At 41.4% G+C, this 22,111-nt stretch overlaps 1 protein-coding gene across 1 annotated transcript in view; it reads left to right on the top strand.

Annotated features, from left to right (window-relative positions):
- The first annotated feature begins 15,073 nt into the window (after positions 1 to 15,073).
- Positions 15,074 to 22,111, top strand: part of LOC310984493 (disintegrin and metalloproteinase domain-containing protein 10) — a 31,501-nt gene continuing 24,463 nt past the window's right edge. The window contains exons 1-4 of the mRNA XM_083969712.1: positions 15,074 to 15,152; positions 16,522 to 16,669; positions 18,009 to 18,127; positions 18,532 to 18,687. Of these exons, the coding sequence (XP_083825838.1) occupies positions 15,092 to 15,152; positions 16,522 to 16,669; positions 18,009 to 18,127; positions 18,532 to 18,687 (484 nt within the window). The 5' untranslated portion in view covers positions 15,074 to 15,091. The remainder of the gene's footprint in view (positions 15,153 to 16,521; positions 16,670 to 18,008; positions 18,128 to 18,531; positions 18,688 to 22,111) is intronic.

The raw sequence follows: 22,111 nt of genomic DNA, 5'->3' as shown, positions 1-22,111 counted from the left end.
GAGGGAGATCTGAGGGATAAATAAGGACGGAGAAAGAGAGAGAAGGAGTTTCCATGTTGTAATCACACTGTCAAAATATTAGCATTAAAGCTGACCGTGTTACGCTGCCTAAGTCCAATGTTATGTCAAGGAGACTTTAATTGGTTATTGCACAGTGAAAAAATAAACAGAGGCCATGGTGTGGTTGAAAAGTAAAACACAAAAATAGCTGCCATGGAATACACATGACAAATATCTAAACATTACATGAAATTAGTAATATTGAAACTGAGATTAATTTGTGTCACTCAGCTGTGATGCTCAACGGGGCAGTGTGATGGTGCCTGAGCTTCCTCTATCATGTCATCACCAAACTGCTTTGGGTTTATGGGTATATGATGATGTAATTCAGCTGCATGTGTGGTTGTTTCAAGAACAAATGGCAATGGCAGCAGGAAAAAAACTGTGTCAGATGTTGGAAATTTTGTTTGATGAGGACTTTATACTAATGAATAATTGAAAATGTCCCTATAATCTCAGTAACTAGTTTGTAAAAAGCAAACGCTTAGTGACATGAAAAGCTCCACTTGGAGAACACCTATGTTTCATAGTTAGTTTAAACCACTGGAGAAGCTGCAGTGTAACTAAGCTAACTAGTATAATGACTCTAGTAAATCCAAAGTCTATTTATGGATCAAAACAACAAGCTCTCAAATACTTCTGATGTTTGCCAAAGGGAGTTTTCCCAATGGTGTCATATCAGCTCCTCATTTCTTCTCTCCTCTTAGTCCTTTACTGAAATGTGCTTATCAGTAAGACAGTGTAATCTGTTACTGAACACCTTCACCATCATTTGCTGAACTGAGCAACATGTGATGTGGAGGAGCAGAAAAACGGATCCCTAACTGAGATGCTCCTCCTCCTGTGGAACAGGAACAGGAAGTATCAGCCAGAGGGAGAAAAAACACACAGGATGAAGAGACAAATGTTTTCTGGACAGACAGGTGATCTTAGTGGAACAGCTTGTGGTTCATAATCAACTGTTAGTTGGTGTCTGGCAGCCTTTCAACTGTGGCTGCGGCTTGAACAACAATGTAGTTATGTGGGGAGGAAGAGCTTTGTATTGTTGTTGTTTGGCTGCCGCAACCTCAGTGTGCTTCACAATGAAAACAAGAGCAATGGCTTCAGTTCACAGTCAGGATGAGGCGGACGAGTACAAATGTTGTAAAATGTCTCTGCCACAGCGAAACTCCCTGTTGCAAACATCAGCAGTATTTGAGAGCTAAAGTTTCTGTGTATTGTTGTGTTGATCCATACACTGATTTTTGATTTACCAGATTAGTTAGACTGGTGAAGTACAACTGCCAAGACACTAAAAGCCAGTGGTTAGTGGGTGGGTTATTCAGTTTTTCTTGACACTGGGATACTGAACCAGATTTAGGGATCTGAAAAAAGCCAGCTGGATTCTATATTAGACTCTTTACCGCCTGTTTTCTATCTGCCTGAGTTAAGCACAAACATTTCTAGTCATTTTTATTACGTCAAAGTCCCATATTTTCCCTTTAACACTTTGACATCATGTGCCATTAAATATATGATTTAGATGAGGAAAAAAAATCCCACAATAAAATCCCTTCATGGGAAATTTTAAATAAACATAGAACACGACTTAATGCAACAAAATTAGTGAACTGACAGCTTGGACATAAAGACCATTGAAAACATCTCCTGCATTGAAAATGTAAAGTGCACTAGCAGCAGCTCTCTGCTCTGTGAAGCTGCAGCTGTAAGCCTCCTGGACACTCTCACTGTATGAACGTTGCCATCTTCCACACAGCCTCTCAGCAAGTAATTCAAGAGTGTAATTGAGTGTTTTCAATATCCTCCCCTGATGTTCCAAGTATGCTTTCCCTTACTGCTGCTCGGCCACAGAAATGCTGCGGAGGGGCCCAGACTAAACATGAAGATATTTTGCAAATGCAAGTTGAGTAACCAGTGGCAGTGTATGTTTTTGATTTATGATGGAGAACAGGGCACACTGGAGAAGATGAGGAAGAGGCAGAGAGCTGGTGTCCTGAATACAGCTGTACAGAGAACGATCGTATAGTCAAACTGTGGCCCTCCCCGTTGAACATGAAGTCTTCTTTGCGGGCATGTATGTGTATGTGTGTGTGAACCTCTGTGGCTTTAGGGTGGATACATAGCTCATGACTCACTCACTAGACAGGACACCACCTGGACTTTGGTGACACACACACTCACAGTCGTACACACACACACACACACACACACACCGACAGTGAGGCACATCTCCGCTGTAACTTTTTGTCTGTACAAGCAGAAGCAAATGTTTCCTGTATGACTACAAGCTTCTGTGCTGCCTGAGGTGACGTCATGACACACACACACACACACACACACACACACACACACACACACACACACACACACACACACACACACACACACACACACACACACACACACGCCCTATTCACAGGTATTTCACAGATGTTTAGATCACAACTAACCAATGAGCAGTGAGTCTGCATGTCTGAACTACACTGTGCTTTGGGGCAAGAGAGGGACGTCACTGGTGGTAACTCTGGTGGGGGTGAAATCACAAACACACACACACACAGGCTATACGAGAAGTGATGTCAGAAAATGCACATTTGACTGTTTCACAATTTCACCTAACCCATAAAATCTGAAAATGTGCTTCGAAATGTACAAAGCCGCTGTATCAGAAGCCATTAAGACTGTAGCAAAGGGCGGAGGCTAGCAGATTTTTGACTGCTCCCTATTACTTCCACCACATTTAGATAAATACTTGTTATGTATTGGGTCTGTAATCATCAAACAATAAGTCAGTCTGCTGGCGAAGAATTGTTGTCGGGCCACCTGGACGCTTAAACCTGTAGGTCAGGTTCAGATAGAGAGAATTAAATCAGCGTGCACAAACAAGAGTCTGATTGCTCACATACGGAGAGGATCAGGGAGTGTGACGTGTTTTGCTGCATGCCACATGTCTAACTTTACTTCTCTCTTAACTCTGAATGCACTGTGGCCTGAACCAGATCAGTCTGAGACCGTAGGCGCGTCATATTTATGAAACATCAAGGCTACCATTGATTTGGATTCATTTCTCTGTGTTTTTATGTGTAAATCATGATCCACTACCAGTGAATTCCTTGTTATGCAACAGATAGTTAAGTAAGGACTTCCCAGACTGACATTTGAAGGACACGTCAGATACCTGTGGGAAGAACAGAGCAGACGGAGACAGGGACAGACAGAGAGAGAGATGACACACAGAGATTAATGAGGAAATTGATTTGATCATTTGTCCCTCATAATACAAATGAATCAGCTTAATTTTCTCTGTAAATTTCAACAGTACAACCTATGCCCTACAATACCTTTGAAGTTGTAGATTCGGTCTTTCAACAACCTCTGCTGCTGATGACCATTATATCATGGGCTTACTGGATCAGCCTGAAACACACAACGAGGCATTCTTATTTCTTGTTATATTATATATATCCCTTTTTTATTATTATTATTTGTATCACATTTAACTGCATCATCGCATCACATTACATTTTACTGGTTCCTTGTGGTCTCACTTTACGTTATCAGGTTTATTGCTGTGTGGCTTTGATTGTTTTCTTGGACTTTCATGTGTTTTGCCACTGATGGTTCTTAAGTGTATTTCTCCTTTTGTTCCTGTGAGTTTCAATTTCATATCGAAGCACATAAACTCTTGTTTTTAAAGGTGCTATAAAGGTAAAGGAATCATTATTAAAATTATTATGTCACATACAGTAACAGCAGCCATACAGGGACAAAAATCATATGAAATGGCTAAAGTCAACATTAAAGGTACAGTATGTAAGAAATCTAAAGCAACTGGCCGTAAAATCCTCCTAATATGTCACAGAGACTCAGGAATAATGTTCATATAACATGATGAACTCACAAACAACAATAGCACAGCCAGAGTATTCGCATTAAAAATCTTTTTTTGCAGACTGCAAATCATGTTTATGTTTTGAATTTACGTGTTTACATGTTGCGCCACCTAGCCCTCTTTCCCAGTCACGGCGGCGTCAGTGGCATTTCAGCCTCCGGTCTGCTTCCACTGAGCTGCCGCTAGGGCTGGGAGAAAAAACGAGATCGCTGTGTTTTGAATTTGACTGCAGTAACTGTTTTTGGCCACATTCTTACATATTGCACCTTTAAAACTGTTGAAGTTTAGCTGAACTGAGTATTAATTAAACACAGACAGACAGAAACAGAGACACAATGACGTCACACTTATACTTATGGAAGCGAGGCTGAGTTTACATAGACAAAAGGAAAAGAGATAGAGAAAGTCAGACTGGTACAGTGTGTGATAGTTATGACTCCAACATGCTGGTGACACACCAGCAGCCGTAGCTCTGGCCTATGGTTCATCAGTGCTGCCTGGTCTTCAGTCCTTATAAGGACAACATCTCTCTGACTCAGTTACTATCTGACTGACTGAGAGGCTAACTGACACACCGACTGTTGACAGACAGGATGCTGGGAGCCGAGGCATTCCTCTGTGACTTCAGCCTCAAATGATCCCACACAGTTGTGTTCATTATCACCACTCCACACTTCTTCCCTGTTCAAAATCTCTCTCATTTTCCTCCTGTGTCCTCCCACGCTTTAATTCCTGACACCCTTTTCCTTTCTTTCCCACTTCCTTCTCCTGCCTACTGTCTTTACTTTTTGTCTCTCCCATTACCCTTTTTCCTGTGCGACCGTGTTTTCACCTCCTGTTAAGTAAGGAGGTCAGTGTAGATTGCACACACATACACACACACACATGTTCACACACACACACACGCACACACACACATGCTCACACACACACACATGCACACACACATCTGGCCATGGCTGGATTTTGCCACTTTTCTGGGAGTGGAAAAAGGAAGGCGTGTATGTGTGTGTAAGTGGGAGTGACTAAAGCGGTCAGGGTGAGAGAGGATGAGGATGGGCCAGGCCTCCAGCTCCAGAGTCAGAGAGAGGAAAGCCCTCCCACAGGAAACCAGCTCTCCACTCCACATGGCCTTTTAAGGTAAAAAACTCCCCAAAACTCTTCTCACTAGGGAATACGCTAAGATATAGTCACATTTAAAGCTACAGAAAGAGACGGGGAAAAGCAGGGTGGAAGCTGTGAGTGTGGAAAGACTTTATGAAAAGTGAAGCAGTTACAAAATTCAAATACTTTTAATCAGAGACAAAACTTAAAAGGAGGAAAGTCGTCTATTTTTGTAAATCCATTATGCATTATAAGTGCAGCCATTTTCATGAGACATGGTTTGGCTGTAACTCACATTTTCATACCATTTCACTATCAGGGCGTCCGGGTCATGACTGCATCTTTATGGCAGAGACAGTGACAAGCAGCTCAGAGATGATAGACTTTCATGTCTCTCAGCTTTCAGAGTCACATTAAGAGAAGAGCAGTGTGGGAAATAGACCCCATGCATTTCCCCCTCATGGGAAAATTATCTTGAGCAATTGTAAAAACAAGATGCACCCACAGGCCAAGTCATTATGGGAAATTCTTGTGTATTGTCAAGAGGATTACACAAGTTCCAAACTTTGATGTAGGTTGTAGCTCATTTTGGCAAATTACAGACATTGTCACTCGACATTCAGGTTTGCGTGTGTGGTTGCACTGTTGATTTAATTGTTTATACTGTCAGATACATGTTACTAAGTGATGTAATTGTGTGTACAAACATTACTAATGTGCGATGTGAGGATACTTCTTTCATGTCTAATACGTAGAGGAAGCATTTTCTGATAAACCGGATGATATGGATGAAGATGTGCGCGTGTGAATGTGTGTTGCCCTGACAAACATTATATTGTGTGATTTCAGCTCCTGGTGCTGCCCCAGTGAGTCCATGACAACATGTTAACTCGACCCTTGGTTCCCTTTATTGCCTTTGCCATGTGTGTGTTTGTGTGTGTGTCTGTTTTGGCACTGCTTCATCACGCCCTCTCTTATCTGGCTTAACATTTGCCTCTTTGACATTGCTCATAGACGATGTATAAATAAAGATCCCTGTGGTTGAATGGCTGTAATGAGAGCATGTCTTCCACCAGTTATTCAGAGGGTTTATCACCTCATCACAGTCATTCATGAGAGAGAGCATGACAGGGGGGAAATACACTGTAGGCCTTTTCTACTGACAGTGGAGAGGCCTCTCTGGGCCGGGGACATACTGACATGGACAGGAAATTGATTAATTTTTAGATGATGAGTCAATGACTTCATGTCTCATCATACCTCAGAACATAAAAAAAAAAAAATACAATTTTTTTTAGTAACACATGTTAAAGAGATGCAAAACTAATGGGGGACTCTTGATAATTAACTGCATGAATTTGCGTTGTCACCATGAAGAAACATTCAGGCCACCATGACTCTACACTGGATCAACATCCAACTTAAGGCTACTTCACACATTAATGTGCCAACAAATGAGCTGGAATCCATGAATGTATTCAGAGGAATAGCACAAATACAAGTATCTGCATGTCGCCTTTGCATGTTGTTTGCACATATTGACATGGTCAATATGTGAGCAAACAGCATATTATTTACATCCAGCAGACATGGAGTGGTATTATCATGTATCTGGAGTCCTATTTCTGGTCACCTGATGGATGTGAGTGCAGTATTTATTGTCTTTTTGGCTTCCACCAAATTAATTCTTCTTATGTTAATCACTAACTTTATCTGCCTGTTAGTTGGTAATGGTGTAAATAGCACAAAATGTGTTTTATCTGAGTTTTTTTTTTCTAAAAACAGCTACAGCAGCTGTTGCTGCTGCTGCTGCTGCTGCTGGAGACCAGGTTGGTGGGGCTGAAGCGAGGCAGTAAAGCTGTGGGCCATAAAACCAAAACAATTAGCTAAAACAGGCCATAAAGTGCTGTCGAGCTGAGGGGAGCTGCAGAGTTTGGCAATAATTCTCTATGAGTTGTGTCGGTGCATGCAACGCCACATCACACAAAGCCACCAGGCCCAGTGTTCATATAAAAACATGTAATAGTGCAGCTTTGTGCATATAGAAAATGTACTTCCCTTTTTTTTTGAGTAAGTACACTGTATCAAACCAGACTACATCTCAGCCTAAATGGTGAACTATCCAAGGGCAAAGCTGTAACCATTTAAACCAAACTGTATTGCTGAGGTTATCTAGGTGCTACACTTAGAGGGCACATGCAGGAAGAATGCATGACGTTATCCAACAGCCATTCTGCTGATATGGTGCTGAAAGCTGCCAGCACAGCCCAGCTGAGTGAACCAAGATCTGCTGCCGCTGCCAACACAGTCATGAGGGGTCAAAGGTCAGTGTATGAGTGATGAGCACTATTCCTGGATTAGAAATGAAACAGAAACAAGACAAGACAGTGGGGTGGGGAAGACTGGGTGAGAAGCATTTGCTACTGCTAAATCTCACATGAACTGGACCAAATCTAACATCTGGTGCACTTCCACATTCTGAGTCAAGCTCTTTATCCAGACTCTGGTCTTTACTGTAACTCCCTCTTGGCTGAACTTCACTCTCTCCATCCCCAGCAACTCATCCTTTTACAGTGCAGCCTGCCTCGACTCTAACCTCCCCCTAAAACTCTGTTCTCACCCCCCTCCTGTGCTCCCTCCACTGGCTGCTCACATTAAAGACTTACAGTCCTGCCGGTGCAAGGGACTCCCCCCCAAAATGTGCAGACCACAGTAATGCAGCCTTCTTCTACAACACTGTACGACCAGTTTGTGACTGCTGGCTGCCCCTTCCTGCCCTGCAGCAACCTGGACATCACCCCACCCAGCCTCGCCTGAAATGTCTTCCTCCTGGGTTTCCCAATGTGGGACTGCACTTCCCACCCACGTCAGACCAGAGGAGTAACTTCTGACTGCTGAACTTCTGCTCTACACTCTTACTCTCATGCCTCTCTCTATACGGCACCATTTCCTTCCCATAAAGGACTGCACTCTGGTATACTATTTACTATTATATTCATACATTTTTTTCCCCATGCTTATTTAGCTGTAACATTTTCTTACATCTCTCTCCACTGGTCACTGTAGCGTTACACATGTTAGAACAGCTTGATATCCGTTCAACAATGAAAAACATATTACACTTGTATATAAATTACACTTTGGAGGTGCAGCTGGCGAAGGAGAAAGAGAGAGAGAGAGAGAGAGAGAGAGAGAGAGAGAGAGAGAGAGAGAGCAATGCATGCAGAATGTGCCTGAGTGCGTGTGTGTGGTTGGCTGAGAACAGGTCCGTATCCCTTTAGCTCAGCCACATACTGTTGAACATATGGCTTCATTTAGAGACTGATAGAAGGAGGTCATTTGTCATCAGCAGTATAAACAAATGAGGAGACACGCACACACACATTCTTTTATGGGATGCATATGCACTGTAATGGCTGTTACGATGAATCCTCCATTTTCCCAACCACCATCCCAGAGCATCACAAACTATTTTAGTCAAGTTTGTTTTACAACACTTCAGAACACATGCACCTTATTTTATTATTTCAAACTCTTTGAATTGCAGCAACAGAGTCACAAACCAGCTTTTTTTGTGTGTTTCTACTCTGCTGAGTCACACCCATTCCCCCTCTGTCCTTGGGAGGAAGTTTTGCTGCTTTCTCTTTGTGTAGAGGTGTCCCTCTCCTCTCCTCATGTCTCCACAGCTAAGAAGGTGCAGTCGCTTGTATTAAGTTTGTGAGCAGCTCCCCCTTCTGGGATTGAAGAACAGTACAGTTACCAAGAGGAGGTGCACCAAGACAGCCCTGACTCCTAGTCCTTTGGATGTTTTTGTTACAACTGGAATCCAAACCTGAACAAAGAATGAGTTGCTGTATGTTTACATCAGACATTTCTGGCACAAACAAGACCTATATTAAACACACTTGTTTAAAATCACAGTGTTTCACTTTGTGGTTGCAGTTCTGTTTGGTTGTGCCTTGTTTCCTTGATTTGACCTCCACATTTTTGCTCCTACTTCAGTAGGTAAAAGTCTTTTTAAGCCAGTCAGGATAAATGGTAGGGTTGTCTGGGATTGTAACAGTTAAATGAGTAAAACAACTTTTTAAAAAGCAAACTTTTTTCTCACTAATGAGAAATACATACATTTTCATTTGACTGAGATTAACCAATTTAAGCTTTCCTCTTTAAAAATGAAGTTGCAAATATCACTTACTTTTTTTGTTTTGTTTTTTACCATTTACACACTGTACAAACATGATAGTGGTGTTTGCTCAGAGAAACATTCATTCACAGCAACATCGCTGTGCTACTGACCTTCCTCATGCTGAATAGGGAGCACTGGGTAAAACTGATTGACCTTTTTCATGGAAGATGTTTTGACAGGTTAATGCAACAGAAAGTTTCCTGTACACAAGTGTTTCTCTGACTATACATGATCTGTTACTCCAATCGTATGCTTGAACTGTAATATTTTCCGGTTGGTGGCGCCATAAACTGGGATCACAGTGTTCTACATTTTGGATTTTGAACAAACACTTCATTTTTCTTTCATTTGTTTGTTTCATTTTTTGTGTTTATAAGATTAGACAAGAACACTTTGAAAACTTTGTTGTTTGTCAAGGTCTGTTTTGTCTATTTCACTCACTCAATATGTCACTCACACATGTCACAGTCAGTTGTAACCAACTGTTGATTTGACCAGAGTTTTAAAAAGTGCTGAAACCTGTCATGTGTACAAAATTCAGTGATGATGGCATCATTAAAACTGTTCTGATTGCATAGACTGTGTGGTCAAGTTAAATTAAGATACAAACCAAGGGAAAAGGGATCTGTGTGAAAGTTGCATTCTTTTTCTTGTTTTATCAAGGTAGGGTCGAGTCTATGTGCCAGCATGCCGTACAGAAATCCTCTCTTCTGGCTCTGCAAGAGAAAACTCTCTTTACTGACGCAGTCTACTGACCAAAGTATCATTGACACTGAGCCATTTGTTCCAGATCATGTAGGCAGATGGTGTATTGCATAATGGCAAACTAAGTTTTTTCTTGGGCAAATAACTTAAGTACACATATATCAATATTATTGCCACTGCTCTTTGCTGTGCACCACAAAACTCATGATCTTTTAATGTGGAAACATTTTAGGTATTTCCTGAAATTCTTAGAAAAATCCCTGTTTGGAGACCTTTTAGGACTGTATCCTGAAGTTAGATATTTCAACATCACCAGCTTGCATCCGCCATGTGTCAAGGTTACTGATGTTTTTTAGTATCAGTATTTTCTTTTACTTCAGAGCCATATTAAATACACTTTATCTCTATGTTAATTTAGTGGGCAGAGACTGTTCCTATCTTTACTGATAGCCCCTACAGTTGTTCTGTAATCTTCTGTCCAAAAGACCTTGTCTGACTTCTTGTTTTGGGTAATTTAACGTCACAACCTTGGGCCTTAGATGGAAAAGAATGAGATTTATTCAAGGTGGGGCTGTGAGCCAGAAAAATCTACTGTGAATCTTCTCATTACAACAAGATATTCAAATATTTGATATAACTACTGGATGCAACATTGGTGGGTGTTACTAAATATCAGCAAACAAAGATAACTGCACATATTTGCACTCAGTGTTAACCACAGTGTGGTGTCTTATTAGACACCGCTTTGTAACTGTCTCTCATTTCATCTTGATGTTATTCACCTGCGTCATCGTGTTATACTGGGACATTTGGTTATTGTGGCTGTAGAAAGTAACAGTGATGACAGATAATAATAATAAAGAATCCACAGTTTGCAACTATCACAGTTTCACAAATAAGTAAATAACTAAATAAAAACAAAAAATAAAGGCAGGCTATGCATGAAAAAACAAACAAACAAAACAGATCCAATGCAGCTCCATGGTGTTTAAGTTTAATTTGGGGGGTTTTCCTGTAGGGGGCGTCATTGCATTGCAAGTAGATTGAAAAAGTAAAAGTTTAATACTTCCATTGATTGCGACTGCCGTTTTCTCTGAAACTGAGAGCTGGCACTTGAGTGAGTTTTGCTGTTATTGTGATAAGTTTGCCTTCAAATGATCCCCAGATCTTTTTCATTATCTGCAACAAGTAAATAACAGCCATGTAATTTGCAACAAAAAAAGTACTTGCCCATGATTAGATGGAACTGTTTCATTTATGGAAGTACAATGTGAAGGCATGTTTTGTAATTTTTTTTTTATATAACTCGTATGCTCATCACAATCAGTGTACAAGTGACAATTGTCCACTGTTATGTATTCAGAATAAATTGATTAGTGTGATGGAAAAAGATGCAATTAGTCCTCCATGTTCTGAATGTCTCTGTCTCAGCTATCAGAGTTGAGGCAAAGGCATCAGATGCATCAATAAATAGAGATGGATGGCAGCTTGCCTATTTGTTCAGCTCAGATCTATGTCAACGCCTTGAATACAATGCACTCATTATGGAGTGTGACACAGACTGGATATTGTGCGGTGCCCAGGCATGAAGAAAGGGTAAGCTGTGGCCCTTTGTGAAGTGGGTCAGGTCTGTGAAGTGGTTCACAGTTGGCTATGTCAGCAGAAAGATGTGATTTGATAATTCCCATAGCCTATGAACCCTCAGAGAGCCAAGGAAACCTGCTAAGGGTCTGCAGTCGCACTAATTATCCCATGATCTTTTGTCTGGTACTAAATACCAGACATTTGTAGGGGTCAGATTGGATGTCATGTGTAGTGTTGGTTTGAATTAGCCTCAAAGGCAACCAGAACCCCCCCCATCAAAACATGTCAGCCCAGCAGTGAGAACTTCTCATCATGTAAGACCCAAAGAAAAAAATCTTCTCGATCTTGAATGGAGAGCAGAGGGTCTAAATGTGGACATTTTCCCAGAACTGAAAGGATCGGTTGCAGTAGCGCGGCCTGAGAATAATTTCTTTTTCTTTACGTACATAGTTTGAAGTTAATCTAAAAAGAACTGAGATCTAATCATGTGGGAAATGCATGGGAAATGAGCATAGCTTTAACTTCTTAACGCTTGTCCAGATTCTGGTATACTGTAGCTTTTCTGAATGTTACAAGTAATGCAGCGATGGCAACAAAATTTAAAATGCTACACTCAAATCACATTTCACGAGAGACATCTTATGTTTCAGTCACCTCGCCATTTCAAGGCAGTGTCCTAGAGTAACCTTTCCACACTTGGAAAAAAAAGGCTAATGACAGGAAAGGTAAAGGTTCCACAAAGGGGTCTTTTGTACTCTAATAAAGGTTGCACAGGTGTGCTGCTACCTTGATGTTTTGAGATTTCCTTTTTATTTTTATGCATTTTGTGCATAGGTTCAAATGCAAAACCTCTTCAAAAGGCAACAGTGTTAAGTTACACTTAATTTTATTAAGGGTGCAAATGTATGTGTGTGTGCATATTTGTGCAAGCCTGTACTCATGGGCGTGTCCGAGTGTGTGATGTCATGGGTGCGATCCGGGTGATCCCTTCTTGGCCAATGAGAGTGGAGCAGGAGGTTTCTGGAGGAGGCAGTCAGTGAATGATTGAAGGATGGGGGAGGTTAAGCTCCAAACCAGGCTGTGAAACTCTGACCTGTGAGTAAAGTTAGTGGTGAAGTGAGTGTCTCTGGCCAGGAACCTTTCTGCAGCTCCTCAAGTGTGACACCCATTAGGTTCATCCAGCCGGACATGGCCCAGCTAAGACATGACATATGTAATAGATGTTATGTCATCACCGTCTTAATGATGGTCAGGCCATATGCATCAGAGGTAAGGTCCCAATCCCTTCAACCCAAATAGGATCAGAGAAGAGCGGCATAGTTGTACAACTTCAAAGAAAAAAGAGAGACCCCCAGACATAAAACAGACATCACTGAATTAACCTCTTAAATCAAGGCAGATTTTTGCTCATCTTCACTCTATTATTTCTTATGCTATGAACCTTGGGAAGACTTGCAGGAGTACCTGGAAGCTAATGAGGATACAACTAAAGAATAAAGAACAGCTTCCTCTCAGTGGTGTGTTGGCTTCAACTTGGTTGTGCACATTTTTTATAATGATTGGATTATGTGTTTTATCAGTCTATTGGCCCTAAATCTTTAGCACCAGCTGGCCTCCAGAAAATACAGTCTAGTGGTAAGAGACCATTTTCAAGGACAGTAAATCAGTTCGGTGGTTGTTCAAACACGATGTGCCAGATTCTTCCTGTTGTAAAGATCTTGGCGTAGCTGTTTGGTTTTTATTTTTACCCAGAAAATGTGTTTTTAGTCCATTCATCTGATCTTTCATAGTAGATTCTGCAGGAATGTGTGTGTTGTCAGCCCCTGCGACAGCAACCATCTGCCTTGGTGATACTGTTGGCATGGCTTTCTCCCCACCATGTATACATGACTGTAACTATCTGAAAAGTATATCCTGGCGGCCACTGAACTGCTGCAACACATTATCCCACCAAGGAAATATAAACTGGTGTCGATTTTTTATGTAATACAGCAGAAGTTATTCAACAGGGAAAAGGAAACACATGAGAAGTACCTACACGGATGGCCTTTAGTCATCCAATGGTTACTTTCAATAGCAAAACCATTGTTTCAAGTTATCTTATGTTCAGGTCAAACAGCGTCATGTTTCCTCTTCACATTTTGTTGTTCCTAAAAATGTTCTAAAACTGTCACCCTTTGTTTAGAAACACCTCTAACCCAGTGTGACTCATATGATTGTTTCCTTCTCATATTTCCAACCATTTTAGTGCTTTCTTGACCACACGTGGGCCTATAATAAGACCCGTGGGAGACTCTCTCCTTTGTAAGGGTAAAGACAAAGTTAATTAGACTTTGCAGTTTGACATTTATTATCAATGACATCCTAACTCTATTTCAGGTTTTTAGCTAAACTCGCAGTTTCACTCAAAGGACGGCAAGATCTTCAACTACTGGATTGTTTACCATAAAATTTTCACCTAGCCAATTGAACATCTCAGTGTCCACAGGATGGACCAGTTTGTTGAGACATTATCGTCATTATCTTTGGTCCAATATGTCACAGCTCGGCCTATAGACCCTAGTTTATTTTATCCTCCTTTGTGTTTTTTATGCATTTGCCTGTTTCCTCATATATCTCTTCCTCCTTTGTTGTGTCTGTACAGTATGTGTGTGGGCGTGGCTTCACTCTCCTGGCTCCACTCCACACCTGCAGCCAATCATCTCATCAAACTTCAAGGGTCCCCTGCTTTCTCTCCACTCTTCCTCAGATCATTCAGTCCACAGTGGGGCTACTCTTGGCCACTTTTCTTCCCTGATCTCCGGGGGCTAAATGGTTGTTGCTCTTAAGCTTGTTTACTAACCAGTGTTCGCCTGTGCAGTAGCTTACTCCAATGCCCGCCTTTAGCCAGTGTTCACGTGCCAACCACCCAGCCCTCATTCAAGCTACATCTCCAGCTGGTCTTGTCGGTGGCCCCCTCAGCCAGTTTCATGGCAGTACACAGCTTCCCCTTCCTTAATTCTTTTGACATTAAACCTTAAAGCCAATTCACCTTTGACTGCAATGCAATTACAAAACCATCACAGAATAAAGGACATACATCAAAAGGAGTTGCATGAAATGTTAACATGCTAATGTGATAAAATAAGATGGTAAACATGTCAAGTATCTTTAATAGGCTCCTAGCCCTACTTCAAATTAGATTCCTATATAAACTTATTCAGTTTTAATGACAGCTAAACATGTATTTAATCTCCACGTCATTCTTCCTTTTTTAATTAAGTAATCTACATCTCCATCCTAAACCCCTCCTTTAACTACACAGATAGGCTCAGTCAACACATGACTTTCTAGCAAACAAGTCTGAATATGCCTCTTCACTGTCAGTGCTCATATCTCCATGCCGAGTTCTGGCTTGAACTTCCATCAGTGGCATTCCAGTGCAGGACCACAGGATCGAAACTGTTGAAGAGAGGTAAAGAGAAAGAAGGGATGAAAAAGAGAGACAGAAGTGAGTAAAGGAGTAGAAAGAGAAGACGGTAAGGGGCGAAGAAAAACAAAAAACACACCAATGCGGAGACATGGGGGTTCAACACTACTGGCTGCTGTTGGTGTTGGTCGACTGCCGTGAATGGATTACAGGTAGTGTGGTAGTGGAATGTGAAGATTAGTGTGTACCGGTGTGTGTGTGTGTGTGTGTGTGTGTGTGAGGGCTTTCCTTGCACTGCGCCCTGAATAAGTAGGCTATGTGGTTTTGTTTGTGGTTGTATAGCTGCGTGTGTGTGTGTGTGTGTGTGTGTGTGTGTGTGTGTGTGTGTGTGCGTGTGTGTGCGTGTGTGTGCGTGTGTGTGCGTGCGTGTGCGTGTGTGTGTGTGTGTGTGTGTGTGTGTGTGTGTGTGTGTGTGTGTGTGTGTGTGTGTGTGTGTGTGTGTGTGTGTGTGTGTGAGTGTGTGAGTGTCACTCACTGTCTGGGTCACACCATCTTAGTGTGTGTGTGTGTGTGTGTGAATATGCAGTTTTCGGCTGCTGCGGTGGACTGACCTCTTCTCTGCTCAGGCATGTCTCAACCTGTCCTCCCAGCGAACAGAAGCCCCATAATGCAAAATCTGACAGTGAAGTGGGTCGAGTGTTTGAATTTGTGTTATGATTAATGGGGAGCATCTATTTATTCAAGGTTTAAGTATGTATGATTCACTCAGGAGGGGCCCACAGTGAGAAAGTAATAACACCTTGAACAGGACAGGGCATGCATTTTACCAAAGCTTTCTCTGGAGTGTAATGAGAGGTTTCACCTGGTAGGCTACGATTATTGTGGTTTTTGCTGACCATTCACTTTGAACAATCAGTCAAAATAAAGAAAAACGTTTTTAATTTTCTATCTGCACCACTGTATAAGTTACTCTGCAACATGGTGAATCATGATTCATATTTTTGAGTGAATATGGGAATATATGGGAATGGGAATAATACATGTTGAGGCTCCATGGATGGTAAAAATCAAACACAACAACAGAGCAGCACCAAATGAAACTTCATTTGGATAGTTATCTCTGAAAGATGAGGCAGTTACCATTTCATGTTGCCCAATGAGAGACCCAGGCGCACAACCTGAAGTCTAACAAGAAATATGCACAAAACATATGTCAACTTTGACATGCTGTAGTATGCTGTTAGCTCAGATAAGGTATCTAGAAAATTGACCATTCAGGCAATTTTGCATGTATGAGTGCAAAATTACATTTCATTCAGATTACCAGTATTGTAAACTGTCATGAAAGTGAAGTGAAGATGACTTCCAAAGTGGTCATGAAGTCCAATGTCTGTCCATTTCTTGACTATTTATGTTCCTTCAGTGTGGCTTGTAATGACAAGTAAGGATCTTATAAGCATAGTTATCAAATTTTATGATTGGAGATTCTACATGAACTGCTGCAATGAAGACAATAAACATAAAGGGCAAGAGCTTGTGCTTAACTTTGTCCTCTAACATGTTTGTTTCCCTATTTATCAGGTGCTGTGAGTGACATCAGTCCATACATAAAGCATTATGAGGGCTTGTCATATGACAGGGAGAATCTTCACAAGATGCACCTGAGAGCCAGAAGAGCGACACATCCTCAGCAAGACACATTACACCTGGACTTCACTGCTTTTCACAGGTAATGGTGCAGTTCCCTAACTGGAGAAGCTGTTTCATTAAAGCAGAAGTAAGCGGAATGTTTGTGTTAATATAAGTCCTAAATAGTTATATCTTCCGACAGCAATCACCTAAAGTGTTTGGTCTGAAACACGGGTCTGTCAGTCACTCTGCTCTGCTGTAAGCCGAGGAGAAAACTTTCCTTGTATCCTACAACCTTTATCCAATGAGGAGAGAGAATGGCATAAAGGGGCGGTCCTCTCTGTGTGTGCAGCCAAGGGATGCGCGTGAATGTGGTGACGTAGGGACGAGGGCTTTAATGGAGAATTCCAGTCATTTTTTACCCCTATATCGTTGTCCTGATGGTCACCCAGTGTTGGGGGGAGCAAAAAATGCGACTAAAATTGATGATTGATTGAGTTACATCATCACACTATCAGCGATAGTAACAACGCTAAACTATGGGGGCATTTTTTTCAACCACAACAAACACTCAAAAAACAATAAATCAAATATCTATGGTACACGACTCGAATCGGTATGACACACCACTGAACTCATATAGTGTACAGTATAAACCGGTATAAACAGTATAAACTTTGTGTTTTTGCATGTAATCACTCACCTCAGATAGCCTAACTCTGGAACATCCTGGAAAGACATTAGGTAGGCTACTATCTCCCCGCCACAGAAACAAACACTTTTTCCTTGTTGTGATGATTTCTTTACAAAAATAAACAGTCGGAGATATTTTGGACATTACCACTGCACTGCTCGACCGTCTATTTTTGTAAAGAAATCATCACAACAAGGAAAAAGTGTTTGTTTCTGTGGCGGAGAGCAGGCGCTCTGTGATCGGATAGTAATGTCTTTCCAGGATGTTTCAGAGTTAGGCTATCTGAGGTGAGTGACTACATGCAAAAACACAAAGTTTATACTGTTTATACTGTAGGCTACACTATGAGTTCAGTGGTGTGTCATAAGGATTCAAGTCATGTACCATAGATATTTCATATTTGATTGTTTTTTGAGTGTTTGTTGTGGTTGAAAAATTTGCCCCCATAGTTTAGCGTTGTCGCTATCGCTAGCGCTGGGTAGCCATGGTGTAACTCCGGTTGCCTGCATCAATTTTAGTCGCATTTTTTGCTCCCCCCAACACTGGGAAAATGACCGGAATTCTCCTTTAACATTGCATTCAAAAGCATTCTCTCTAAACCACACTACAATACCTGTTCCTGAACCAGTATGTCAACCATTAGTTAGGGATTAGTCCACATATTTACCTGCTGTTGATTGATCTACACATTTCACCGCAGTGCAAAGCTTTGGCCACAGCTGTTTGTGTTTTTGTTTTCCTTCAGAACTTTCCGTCTGCGTTTGAGACGAAATGCAGCCGCATTTTCCCAAAATTTCATGGTGGTTAGTGAAAACGGTTCCACATCAGCCGACCTCTCCCACTTATATTCTGGACAATTGGAAGGTGGGTACCACAAGGAAAGCTATACGGACAAAAACGTACATTTAGGTAAACTCTAAAGAAAATCTGAATGATTTTACATAAATCTGATTGATTGATAACATAGTGTCAACAGCAATTTGTGGTTCTATGATTTATATAAAACATCTGGATAAAACATTAGTGTAAACATCTGTTTGTGGCCAAACATTCTTGAAATCTGCGGAACAAGGCAAATCTGATTGGACTCAATGAGAAAGTTCATTGCTTTGTCGCTGTTGCCTCATATCTCACCTCTTCTATCTCTGCGATGTCTGAGCATGGCCTCTAATCTTCACAGTTCTCTCAGTATCTTATCTGTTTATTCTGTCTGTCTGTTTCACCTCAGTAATCTCACATCTGACATCTCTCTTGACCTGTCATTGCAGGTGAACATGGTTCAGCCTGCCATGGCTCTGTGTTACAGGGTCAATTTGAGGGAACCATCCACACAGACAATGGGACTTATCACATAGAGCCGGTCCATAGATACACCAGCAACCAGACAGACCACCACTCAATAATCTACCACGAAGACGACATGGGTAAAACGTCCTTAATTTTTCCACTGCATGAAAAAAACCTTTTCAGAAAGTGTCGTCTCGGCACAAAATTTCAACCTTCCTTTGGCTCTGCAGTAACTTCAAACTGCCCCTCAGAATCCAGACTTTGAACCCTGTGCATCTGCTGTCTGAAATTCTCCAAATGACACCCCTTAACCTTATCTTTTCCTGGCCATTTGGTGATGATGGCAAGAGAACAAAAAGAAATTACAACATGTAACAGTAGATCTTCCTGAAAGGTCTTATTCAGGGCCCTCTTAGCAGTCTCACAGAAAGACAAACAACTAGAGAAAAATGCATTTCTCCCCAGTCACTAATCCTCATACACGACATATCTACATCGCCTAGCTCTAGCTTAAAGTAAGGTCACTAGAGGTCAGTGAACCAACCTTGCCCTTAACTTGTAGTAAGAGCCCAGTTATAATGTAACAGAAGAGCCTATTTAGAGCGCAGAGGGGGGTGTTAGGATCCACCCAGAGCACCGGCCAAAGAAAAGATAGGCTGAAGATGGGGTGACTTTTGAAAGAGGAGGGGAAATGAGGGGGCTAAAGTAAGGAGGAAGGTATGAAGATGAAAGAGGAGGAGCAGAAGGAGGAAGAGAAACTGTACAAGGATGAGAGTGTCTGAAAAGAAAAGAGAAAAAGAGAACAGGATTGTAGGCTATCACATGGGTTGAAGGCCATGGAGATGGTTTCTATGACAAAAGATGAAAACAAAGTACAAAATGGCTTTAAATTATATCAGTGAATGATTTGACCAGATGGCAGGTGTCGCTGAGATCCGTCAAAATGTTTTGTGTGTGTACAAATGTGTGTGCATGTGTAGCTGTGTTTTTTTTCCCCTCTGGCTCTGCAGGCACACATGCATCAGTATAACATTATTTCCAAGAAAGCTTTTCCTGGAAATATAGCACAAATCGTGCCAAACACCCCTCTCCTGCCTTCCTCCCCCTGGCTGCCTTCCTCCCCACGCCTCCTGCCATTCCTTCAGCCCCTTTCACAACTTTAGCAACGTTGCAGTTGACAACATCCTTTCTTTCACAGGCCTGCATATCTGCAGGAAACCGTGGAAGATCTGGCAGATGATATTTTGATAAACAATCAATGCCTCCATACAAGGGGTTGACATAATGCTTCCATTCCTGTCTATTTCCACTTCCTCTGGTTGTCGTCTCCACGCTACCAAAGTTGAATGAGGAACCCTCCGTTCCCTGGGATGGAGGATGTCTAGTGGTCTATCAGATCTGGGACATAGGGCACGATAGGTAGCCATTTAGCAACAAATATAGTTTTATGACATCAGAGCACCTGGTCTCAAACACCACCCGCTACTGTACTTAACAATCATATTTACATAAAAAACAATGACTAGATGGCTACAATGAATGTGCTCTCCCTTGAATTATGTATTAAATGTATAAAATTATCATGTTAATATAAAAAATTATTTATTATTGAAATTATATCCAGAGCACAAGTAAAAAGTAAACAAAACAATTGGATCATACCTAATTTCTATTACGTGGGGAATGGATGTCTCACCAAGACACAATTCATGACAGTAAAGAAATATTATGTAAAAATAAAACACAAAATGAACACCCAAAACTTAAAGTGCAGGGTTAGTAATTGTAATTGTGACAATTGTAACCTTTGTCGTATTTGGCAGAAAACTGTCTGTGTTTGTTTTCTGTGTAAGTTGCCAAAACTGGTTTGTTATGTAACCTGTGTGTAGAACAACACAATATGAGGACGTTACCTTCAGAAATTTTCTTGGCCACTTTACTATGATCAATAATTGTGTGTGTGTGTGTGTGTGTGTGTGTGTGTGCATAGTTACACCCAAGTTCATATGACCTTGACTTTGAAGTTTCGCATCTATAAAAGGGTAACTATTAACCTCTCACTTCCTTGAACTAAATCAAGAGTAATATACTCAGGTGAGAACAAAAACACGCACATCCCAAAAAACGTGAGGCCAGGTGCAGGTCCACAAAGGAGACACAAGTAGAAAAAAGAAGAAGACCGCACACCAGCAATTGCTCCCGTGACAATTTATTGTCAACCACAAGAGAAGTAACGTTTCGGGCTCAGCCCTTCATCAGACATGAAAGTAGTAATTAACACACCTGCTTAAGTAGATGTACAGGTCACCTGACATGTCATGTGATGAAAGAAATATAAAAGATAGAGGCTATTATACATACTACAAGATCACCAAATAAATAACATATGTTCACTAGGAAAATCACATGGCAGAAAACATCAGGCATCACCGTCATAATGCAATGTAATTTGAAGTAGAAAACAAAGATCAAGGAGGTGCCTAAAACCGTCCTGAAAGTGGTGACAAAGATATATATATATATAGTGCATCAGTTATCCACAGCAATAGACAATACAAAAATATATTGAAAATTTTTTTAGATGAGAAGCGACAGACATCAAAACTGGAGCAATGGAGCTATGTAATCAGAGCACAAAAACAATAACAACCACAGGCTCGAGCAGTAATGTCAGCATAGAGGAATCATTATCAAGGTACATTGTAGCAACCAGGCATAATAAAGAGTAGTCACAAAAAGTGCATAACAACAGTAATAAAGTACAACAGAGCAACACTATAGCAACACTATAAGAAAGGTCTTAGGTCAAACTCCTCGTTTAGCCCTTTAGGGGCCAAGGTGCCAAGCGTGTATATCCAGAAGGCTTCTCTCCTCAGCAATAAAGAGTTCACGTCGCCACCACGGCTAGGTGGTTTGACAAGTTCAATACCAATGTATCTGAGAGCACAAACATTGTGGGATGCCTGTGTGAAGTGTACGGCCACTGGATTACTGATGACATGATTGCGTATGTTGGACCTGTGTTCAGAGATCCTCACCTTTAGTGGTCTGGTCGTCTTGCCCACATATGCTAGGCCACACGGGCATCTCAGCATGTATATGACATTTTTGGTATTACAGGTGATAACTCCATTGATGTTGAAAGGTCTGCCGGAGCTGGGGTGATTGAAGGTGTGTGTTTTCTGTGTGAAATTACACTGAGTGCACCGGCCACATCTGTAGTTACCATGAGGGACAGGCTGGAAGAACTGGGGCTTCTCAGGTGTTGGGAGGTGGGCTCTCACCAGCATGTTTCTTAGATTAGGTGGTCTCTTATAGACCATCCGAGGAGGTGAAGACAGGCACTTTAACATGGAGTCCGATTCAACAATGTGCCAATGTTTGCTGATAATGTGTTTGATTTCTTGAGCAACAGGTGAGTACTGCATGATACAGCTCACTCTGGAGTCCAGTGTTTTAGCTCTAGTGTGTTGAAGACATTCAGTTTGTGATACATTTTCAAATTTGGTGCGTGCATTTGTGACCCACTCACGTTTGTATTGTCTTTGGAGGAAACGTCTC

This window comes from Trachurus trachurus (genome assembly GCF_905171665.1).
Source record: "Trachurus trachurus genome assembly, chromosome: 4".
Lineage (NCBI taxonomy): Eukaryota > Metazoa > Chordata > Actinopteri > Carangiformes > Carangidae > Trachurus > Trachurus trachurus.
The sequence above is the reverse complement of the archived record's forward strand: the minus strand, read 5'-3'. Positions and strand labels throughout refer to the sequence as shown.